At 40.2% G+C, this 10,057-nt stretch overlaps 1 protein-coding gene across 2 annotated transcripts in view; it reads right to left on the reverse strand.

Annotated features, from left to right (window-relative positions):
* Window positions 1-10,057, reverse strand: part of Aass (aminoadipate-semialdehyde synthase) — a 72,138-nt gene that overhangs the window by 23,922 nt on the left and 38,159 nt on the right. For both annotated transcript variants that reach the window (XM_005363777.2, XM_013352456.2), the window contains 7 exons: window positions 8,498-8,557; window positions 6,258-6,325; window positions 4,368-4,489; window positions 4,064-4,190; window positions 2,837-2,947; window positions 2,637-2,745; window positions 1,482-1,622 (listed from right to left, as the gene is read on the reverse strand). In XM_005363777.2, the coding sequence (XP_005363834.1) occupies window positions 1,482-1,622; window positions 2,637-2,745; window positions 2,837-2,947; window positions 4,064-4,190; window positions 4,368-4,489; window positions 6,258-6,325; window positions 8,498-8,557 (738 nt within the window). The remainder of the gene's footprint in view (window positions 1-1,481; window positions 1,623-2,636; window positions 2,746-2,836; window positions 2,948-4,063; window positions 4,191-4,367; window positions 4,490-6,257; window positions 6,326-8,497; window positions 8,558-10,057) is intronic.

Genomic DNA, 10,057 nt, shown 5'->3' on the forward strand with positions numbered 1-10,057 from the left:
GGGGAGAAGGGTTGGAGGAGGGGGGGAAGGGTGGGAGGAGGGGGAGGGAAATGGGAGGCTGGGAGGAGGTGGAAACTTGTTTTTTTCCTTTTCTCAATAAAAATAAAAAATAAAAAAAATATGAATATTGGAAAAAATCTTTTTCATAGAGCTCTGAATGCATTTTTTTATCCTGAAGGGCCAAGACTGAAGCAAGGTAAAAGAGATGCCTAGGATACCTGATTCACAAATGAACCCTCAATCTTAATACATTTTTTCCCCAAATGTGAGTTTTCCTTAGAGTTAGAAGCACACATACACAGATGGTCAGCTGTAATGTTGAGGCCTCCTCTGTCCCTTGCATTCTCTAACTGCAGGTGGGTCTCACTCAACTTGTCTTCCTCCTTATAGCCATGCTCTAACATGAATGACAGTGCTCTTCTCCAGCTGATGTTTTCCAAAGCACACCCTCTCCCACTACACTCTGCTTCCCAGCCTCAATCTCTCCACATGGGAGGCAATTGAATTTTGGTCTGCAGTTCTGTGATAAATTATACTTTGGAGGAATTCTTCCTTGGTTTACAGTTATTTAATCCAGTTTCTAACTCCCCTCAAAACAACAACAAAATGGAATCTGAGAAAAGAATTGGCTTTGGAGGAGTTAAGGACATGACTCAGCTAATAAGGACACTTGCTACCAAACTTGAGGATCTGGGTTTGAACCTACATAGTAGGAGAGAATCAGCTCCTGGAACACTCTCTGTAGACAAGGTTGGCCTTGAACTCACAGAGATCGAAGTGATTCTGCCTTCTGAATGCTGGGGTTGAAGATGTGCACCCTTACCTCTAGATGTGCAATGTGGCTCACACGGTTATGGATGTTTGTGCACACATATACATACAATAATAAATTAATGTAAAAACAATTTTAATAGCTTTGTAAATTAGTTGAAACTAGGGTTGAGTCTCAGGTGATGGCCTAAATTATCCTCTCTATGCCTTAATCTTATTATTATGAAATAGTAAAAGTAATACCAATAACGGTGTTAGATAGCAAACAGGGAAGAGCTGTTAGTTTTATTCTCTGAAGGACCAAACCTCCCATGCAAAGGGGCACTTTGTAGCCATGCATTCTCTGAAATCAGGAAAGTCAGCCAATCAATATGACAATCCCTGGTGCCAGTTTCAAAGTCTTACTCAAGTTTGTGTCATACTGAAATTACTTGAACAAATAACCAGCATTTACATAGGCAAAGAAGATAAGAAACTCATTTGCAGAAGCAGCCAAGAAGGAAGAATGAACATGGGATGGGTTGGAAACAATCAAGGTGACCTCATTAAATGGAACAGAATAATAAACACTAGGGGACAGCAGACAAGACAAGGGAGAGCAGGTAGCTGCCATCAGACAGCACTGCTATGGTGTGTGTGGGGGGACGCTCAGAGACCCCCAGCTTCCGCCTCAGGCTTTTATCTCTAAGGTGTCCATGATGCTCCTTTACCTTCCCATTGAGCAGATAGCTAGCAGGCTGCATGATGTTCATCAAGACTCCCACTGGACTCCAGCTGAATTTGTATCGCAACGGATTGTCTGAATATTCAGGGGCCGGGAGGCCGCCGCAGTAGGAAACATAAGACTCAACCTACAAATAAGGAAGAATCAATAATATTAAGAAGAATTATTATTTTTCAGTTAGGGTTAATGATATCAATTAGTATGTTTTTATCATGGTTTATGTTTTGAAGTTATTGAGGCTTTTAAATATATATTCTCAAAGACAAATACTTAACAAGAACTACACACATATATATGAAAGTGTATATATAATATATGCAAAAATATGAATTATATAATATATCCACTAAAGATGATGGCTAAAATTTTGATCATTTAAAAATTCCACTATTAGAACTGGAGAGATGAATTAGGAGTTAAGAGTGATTGCTCTTCTTGCAGAGGACCAAATTTGGTTTCTAGCACTCACACTGGTCAACCTTACAACTTCCTGTAACTCCAGCCAGCTTCAGAGACTCTAACACCCTCTTCTGACCTCTGAGGGCATCCACATATATGTGTATCCATGCATGCAAACATATATGTATGTGTGCATAAATGAAAGTAAGACAAAGCTTTAAAATAACTAAATTAAAATTCAACCATTAACTCACTTTTTCTTGGCTTGTTCCTACAACTTTTATATTAAAAAAATACATACTTATGTGTATATATACATATATATGCATATATATGTCTCTGTGTATGCCCAAAATTAAAGCACTTAATTTGAGTGACTATATCTACATATATAGTCATTCTGTCATATATAAATGCTTCATAAACAACAGACTAATATTCCAATTTTTTTTCTCACTTTTAAATGTCAAGCATCAGAAAATCTATCTCAAAGACAGAAGTCTTTATTAAACAAGGATGTTATGGTAACGTCTATTTCTCTAACACTCAGTTACAAAGAAAGCTCAAGTTGTGTACTCTGCAAATGTATCTGTAGATGCTGCAGTTTTTGCGGTTCCAAGTCAAAGGATGGCTGTAGTACAAAAGACCACTAATGAGATGCAAAGGAAAATCCCATCTCTGCTGAGGAAGCTTGATCTTCCGGGCTTTCCTAAGTAGAATTCTGCACAGGAAGTGGGCTCACCGTGGCTCCCAGCTCTTTGGCCTTATCAATTGTTTCCATTGCCAGCATGTGATCAAGACCAGGATCTAATCCCAATTCACCAATGACTGTGATGCCAGCGTCATCCACACTGCCACAGGCGGAAAACAAGAAAATGTAAAGGTCAGACACAAACAAGGAACACGGCCTCTGGAGGCACCTTCCCAGAAGTGGAGACTCACATCTTTTCCAGTTCTTTCATGGCTGGTGTGATGTAGCTTGCGGTGATCATGTTGACTCTGTTTGAGATGCATGCCTTGGCCACAACAGGATGCAAAACATAAGGCAACAAGCTTGAAGCAGAGGGAGAAGGAAATCAGAAGCTTTGGATCCCAACCCTCCTTCCCTTCCAGGGTGTTTGAACTGTATGTACTACAGCTCAGTCCTGAGAAACTGCCCAAATTTAGCAATTCTCTCAGCAATGACCAAGGTCATCTGGACTGCAGAACATATTCATCCTGCTGCCTACCACATAACAATCTTTACTAACCCTTTCTATACTTTAAAAAAATTTTATAGTTATTTATTATGTGTATGTATGTACACAGGGGCCACGTGAACAACACAAATATCTTATGATCCAGATATTTTATTTCTAGCTTTCTAACACAGAGCATACATACACCTGCCAAAAGACAAATACTAAGTGTACAGCATAACAGCCAAAATCAAAAGTACCTAAATTCTATCAACAGCATAAGAGCCAAAATCAAAAGCAACTAAATTCTATCAAAGTCACAATAGTGTTAATGGTATATTCACACAGTAGGGCATACACAGTCAGTTCTCATAATTACAATATCAAATGCATGAAGGCTGTCATAAACGAGGGCATACTGAATGAATCAACTATACAAACTTTGAAAACATGTAAAATCTAATCTAATTGTTAGAAGAACAGTGTTTACTCTAAGGGATAAAGACAAAAGCAACAAAAGGTTACTAAGAGGGCTTGTGGGATATTATCAATATTGTTTCTTGACATGAATAGTGGTTATAAATTTTATTAACTTTGTAGGTATTCGTTGAGCAACATAATTGTTTTTATCCGTGTGTGTATGTGTATATGTGTGTGTGTGTGTGTGTGTGTGTGTGAGAGAGAGAGAGAGAGAGGGAGAGAGAGAGAGAGAGAGAGAGAGAGAGAGAAAATATTATTAATTAGCCCAAGCTAGCCTCAAAATTTCAATCTTTAGCTTCAAGCAAGTAAACAAGCTCTAGGAATATGGGAATGTACCATCACACCCATACGTGGTTATACTTTCTATATTTTCATACATATGTTCTTCAGTTAAATGTTTATGAGAAAGGAAAAGACGTAAGAGGGAAGGGAAAAAGGGAAAGAAAGGCGGAGAGAATTTATAGAAGATAAATGCAATAAAGCACACTCAGGACTTTCTTTTGCCAAATACCTGATAACAAGGTCATGTGATGCTACCAAGGATTGCAGCTTCTCTTCTTGTTTACCAATGTTCACGCTAACAGGGTTAATATTGTATTTCTTGCTTAACTGTTGTATTTGGTTTGTCATGTCAGAGCCTATTTTGAGAACACAAAAGTACATTTTTTTTAGATTTCCTCCCTTTAGACACATTTCCCTATCTCCACAAAATAGCTTTCCAAAACTTAGAGATAAAAGTCAGCTAAAATTCAGATTCAACATGCAATGAAGTTAGTTATCTTCTTTTTTTAAAAAAGGAGTTAAGACCTATTTACCTACTGTTATTTCTATATTGTTGTCTCTTGACAGATATTCTAAAACAGGCCCAGACACATAGCCAGACCCAAGCACCAACACCTTCTTCTTGGTACTCATTGAAAGGGATTGAATGCGTTCTCTGTTTAAAAAGACAAAAGAAGGGAGTAATTAAAATTTCTTTTAAATAACAGAAGTTTTATATCCCCAAATTATACACAACGTTAGATGATAAGGCAACAAAATCTCCCTGCATCACTTACAGTAGAGACTCCAACAAGAAGGCCTTAAGCCAATGCTTTTCATTATTTGTTTTAGATCTTGTATGATAGACCCTGACATCTGAGATGCCCAATGTCTACCAACTTCCATGAATTCTGAGGGCCAGAATGAGAACTGGACTGTTTTCTCCTCCTCTCCTTACAACTGAGAAGCTGAGGAACTTGTTTCATTCATTAGCCTCCCAGACTTGCTTATTCAATACTATGCTGAGTCTCGGTGCTGGAAACCTTATTTCCTTTTCACAGCAGTCCAAGGAAAAACAGCTTCATTGATCAATCTGTTAACTACATCAAAAACTGTCTTGTCAAGTATCTTTCAACTAATGTAAGAAATTAAGACTAGAAAGGACTTGACTTCTTGAACCATTGATTCTGTTAAAAGTAAACAAGTGTGAATATAAGATGCCCCCACTACTCTTGACTCATGCATATGACTCATAAGATTTCTGTTACCCACTACCACCATCCCATTTAACCTCTGAGAGAGCTACCGCTATCTGCTTATTAAATAGTCTTTCCAGTAGTACCTAATATGATTTCTATAAGTGAAACATTTTGGTGCATAAATATAAAATGTTCAAAACATATTTTTAGAAATCTACTCAGATTCGACATCAACAATGCCCCTAGATCCCAAATTCCAAGTCACTAATCACTGCCCTAAGCAATGAAAAGTATCCATGAATAAGTTAACAATCAAAACAAAGCAAATTCCCTTCCCAGATCTCCATTATCAGATTCCTGGCATAAGAATACATTAGGGGATGGAAATAAAAAGTTCCAGCAACTGCAGCCAATCAGAGCATGTGCATAGACTAAAGAAATGGCTGACTAGTTGACACATCATTACTATCACAGTAAGACATCATCAGGTAATAGGAATAAGCAGAATTGGGAATAACAAGCAAACAAGAAGGCTTCTTATAAGAAACTCTCCTACAGAACTATAGAGAAAATTTGATTTTAGAAGGAAAAATACTCAGTATTTTATTCCAGAAGATACCGTTGCCACATTAGATTCAGCAGTTCTGAGCAAACCAACACATGCAGGGAGAAGCACATGAATAGGGAACCCTGATCCTGGCACGCCTCTTTATCTCTTGTGGCAAGAACCTCTGAAAAGAATGAAGTAGAGTGCTGGCTGAGCCCTTAGTAGATTCCTGGGCTATTTTAGGCAGCTTTCTCCTCTCAGCATTTTCCTACTGCACTGTCTCTATTAATGTCTATTCGTGGTCTCACTTTACCAAACATTATACTGAACAAAAGAAAATCCGAACCTTTAATGAAACCCCAGCAGAAAGTGCCACAGGAAGGGTTAATATGCTCATTTCCTTTGAAAATAATAATTTAGAAATCACAATGTATGAATTGAAGAGAAAACACAAAACAATGCAATAGCACATTGTTCAGCTTCTCCTCAGTTACAGGCCAGACCTTCTCAGATGTTAATGGCTGTGAGGATGCTTACTGTTCTTCAGAGAAAAAGAACTCACATTGGCTTCAGCTAGTTTTTTACTTTGGATTTCAAACACTGTCAACCTTCACATGCTATATAAATCTAGCATTAATAACTATCACTGAAACCTTTACGCACACTCATCAAACCCAAGGTAAGAATAAATTGCTTACCTGCTTTCTCGGAGTTTCTGGATATATTTGTATTTGTCAGTCAATATACCATTGGATGTAATCACTGCCTAGACATGTATAATAAGATATTTCTTTAGTATCCAACATTCTAGAAACATGGCCGACAGAAGAGACAAAACAACAGAAATACGAGGGAGGAGAAGAGAATAGAAAGGAGGGAGGCATAAGAGAAGGGCTGTGATGGGGGAGAGTCTTCTGCTTAATATTAATTTCATCGGTTAATAAAGAAACTGCCTTGCCCATTTGATAGGCCAGCCCTTAGGTGGGTGGAGTAGACAGAACAGAATGCTGGGAGAAAGAAGCTGAGTTAGGGAGTCGCCATGATTCTCCCGCTCCAGACAGACGCAGGTTAAGATCTTTCCTGATAAGCCACCTTGTGGTGTTACCCAGATTATTAGAAATGGGTTAGATCAATATGTAAGAGCTAGCCAATAAGAGGCTGGAACTAATGGGCCAGGTGGTGTTTAAAAGAATACAGTTTCCATGTAATTATTTCGGGGCATAAGCTAGCTAGGCAGCCAGGAGCTGGGGCGGCAGGGAAGCGGCCTGTTGCTCCTCACAGCAGGGCTGGGGAAGGGAGGAGTATTGTGGAACAATCTTTTAGTACACTGTGACTGTATATTACTCTTATTGGCTAATAAAGAGCTGACTGCCTATAGCTTTGTAGAAGGAGGTTAGGCAGAAAAATTAGACCAAGAGGATCCTGGGAGGAAGAAGGGTGGAGTCAGAAGAGTCTCCAGTCAGCCAGACACAAAATGAGATAGAGGTGAATGCCACAAGCCTCAGGGCAGCACATAAGTGAATAGAAACGGGTAAAGTTAAAGAGCACTCAATCATACCACAGGGATACTTGTTCAACAATGCTCATAGCAGCATTATTCGGAAACAACCTAGATGCCCTTCCACTGAAGAATGGATAAAGAAAATGTGGTACAATTGCACAATGGAATATTCCTTAGCTGTTAAAAACAATGACATCATGAAATTTGTAGGAAAATGGATGGAACTAGAAAAAAATCATCCTGAATGGGGCAACCCAGACTCAGAAAGACCAACACAGTATTGTCTCACTCCTAAGTGGATAAGAGGTGCAAAGCAAAGAATTACCAGCCTCCGGTCCACAGATCCAGACAAGCTAGGGAACAAGGAAACACATGGATCTTCCAGGCAAGGGAATTAGATGAGATCTCCTGGGTACACTGGGAGTAAGGAGGGATGGTAAAGAGAAGGGAATAGGAGATGAGAACATGAGGGAATGGGATGGTTGAGGGGGAAGAAGGACGGAGTGAGAGAGCAACAAAAGAGAGATCTTGATAGAGAAAGCCACTACGGAATTAGGGAGAAAACCGGTGCTGGGGAAATTCCCAAGAATCCACAAGGATGACCCTAGTTAAGACTCCTAGCAATAGTGGAGAGGGAGCCTAATCTGGCTTTGCCCTGTAATCAGATTGGTGAACACCCTAATTATCATCATACAGCCTTTATCCAGAAACTGATGGAATCAGATGCAGAGATCACAACCAAGCACCAGGAGGAACTCCGGAAATCCAAAGAGAGGAAGGAGGAAATATATGAGCAAAAGAGGTGAAGATCATGCTAGAGAAATCTACAGAGACAGTTGATCCACGCTCATGGAAACAGCTGTGGAGCTTCCATGGGACTGCACTAGGCCCTCCATATGTGGGAGAGAGCGATGGAGCTTGGACTATCTGTGAGGCAACTGGCAGTAGGACCAGATCTATCCCTGATGCATGAGCTAACTTATTTGAGCTCATTCCCTGTGGTGGGATGCTATGCTCAGCCTTAATGCAGGAGAAGGGGCTTGGTCCTGCCCCAACTTAAGTGCCAGACTTTGTTGACTCCATATGGGAGCCATTACCTGTTGGGAGGAGTGGATGGGGGGATGGGTTTGGAGGAGGTAAGGAAAGAGGCAAGCGGAGGGGTTACGGGGGAGAACTGTGGATTGAATGTAAAATGAAATTTAAAAATAAATTAAAATAAAAGGGAAATAGGTTATGTTGCAAGAACTAGTCAGTAATAAGCCTGAGATATTGGCTGAGCATTTATAATGCATATTAAGTCCTGAGTGATTATTTTGGGACTGGCAGTTGAGACAGGAGAACTCTGCCTACAGAGAAAAAAGAACAAATACCCAAGGAAAAGGGGAGAATGCAAGATAGTAGAAAGGGCTACATTCACAGGAAGTTCTCGTAACTTACATCTCGGACCACTGGAGAGAAGTTCTGGCTTTCGAGGGGCTGCGACGCATCTGATAGCAACTGCAACGACAGAGAATGGGGAGAGATGAAAGCCCAGGAGCGGCTCGATGGCATTTTATAAACACAACAAAGTTTTGCTTAAAGAAAAAAATTTTCTGAATACTACTAAACATAAATAATTGGTCATAGAAATCTGTAGATAATTCTGTATCCAGGAATATAGCGCTTCAAGGCAAGGTCCATTTTTAAAACTCAAATCTGATTCTAATGATCTTTGCTTGCTGAGAACACACAAAAACGCTTTCACAAGCAATCAGAGGTATTATATTGAATGCGTTTCAAATTCCTCAAGCATTAAAGCCATAATCTGCTTTCTGAGTACCTCTGTCCCACCCCTAAGTTTAAACTGCTCCGTGAGTAGTCAAGCTCACCAACCTCATAGCAGATGTCACCCTTTGGCCAAATTTAGTTCTGTGGGACCACACATTTCAAACTCTTACGGATAATGGCTTAAACAAATAGAGCTAAAAATGACGCCTATAAACTGTCCATTTTCTTGAAGATTGAGTCAGATAGACATTGACAGAAGTACTTTCTCTCCTCCTCCTCCTCCTCCTCCTCCTCCTCCTCCCTCTCTCTTCTCTCTCTCTTCTCTCTCTCTCTCTCTCTCTCTCTCTCTCTCTCTCTCTCTCTCTCTCTCTCTCTCTCTCTCTCTCCCTCTCTGATGCAGGGTCTACCTGCAAAGCCCAGGCTGGCCTTGAACTCACAGAGATCTGCCCGCCTCTGCCTTGCATATGCTGGAATTAAAGCTGTGATCAGCCTGGGCCACATCTCCCATATTAACACCCGAAAAGCCTTCTCCTTTTACCGAGACCCAGAACTCTTGTTCCCAAGTAACAGAGTATCAGTCGGGACTGCTACCTCAGATATTCAAAGATGAAACAGAAACTGTCTTTCTCTACCATTCCTAGGCTGAGGTCTGGAACAGTTACCCAAATAAACAAAACTTACAGAGGAGATGCTAGAAACAGAATGTAAACTTGTTTTCCTGAGCCTGAAGCAGATAATCAACAAATATCTATTGAATCCCAGGGGGAAAAAAAAACTTCCTTATAATTCCAAAGCCTGTGCCCTGTAATACCATAGACTCTGTACAGACTTTAAGTAAATAGTTAAAAACAAACAAAAGTACAGTAAAATGACCCCTAATGACATTCTGCTACACTCATATATCAGTGCCTTACTCAGTCATCATCACAGAGAAGCTTCCTCTCGCAGCAAACAGAAACAAACACAGAGAGCCACAACCAGATATTATGCAGAGTGAGAGACCTTGGAACTTTCAGCCCTAACTGGGATGTTTCCATCAAAGCCTCTCCCACAAAGTCCAGGGAGCCCTGTAGAAGATGAGGCAGAGAGACTATAAGAACCAGAGGGGATGAAGGGCATCAAGAAAACAAGGTTTTCCATACCAACATGACCAATGCACATATGAACAGGCACAGGGCCTACATGAGTCTGCACCAGATCCACTGTGTATATATTATGGCTTCCAGTTTA

Source organism: Microtus ochrogaster, linkage group LG10 (assembly GCF_000317375.1).
Source record: "Microtus ochrogaster isolate Prairie Vole_2 linkage group LG10, MicOch1.0, whole genome shotgun sequence".
NCBI classification, from domain to species: domain Eukaryota; kingdom Metazoa; phylum Chordata; class Mammalia; order Rodentia; family Cricetidae; genus Microtus; species Microtus ochrogaster.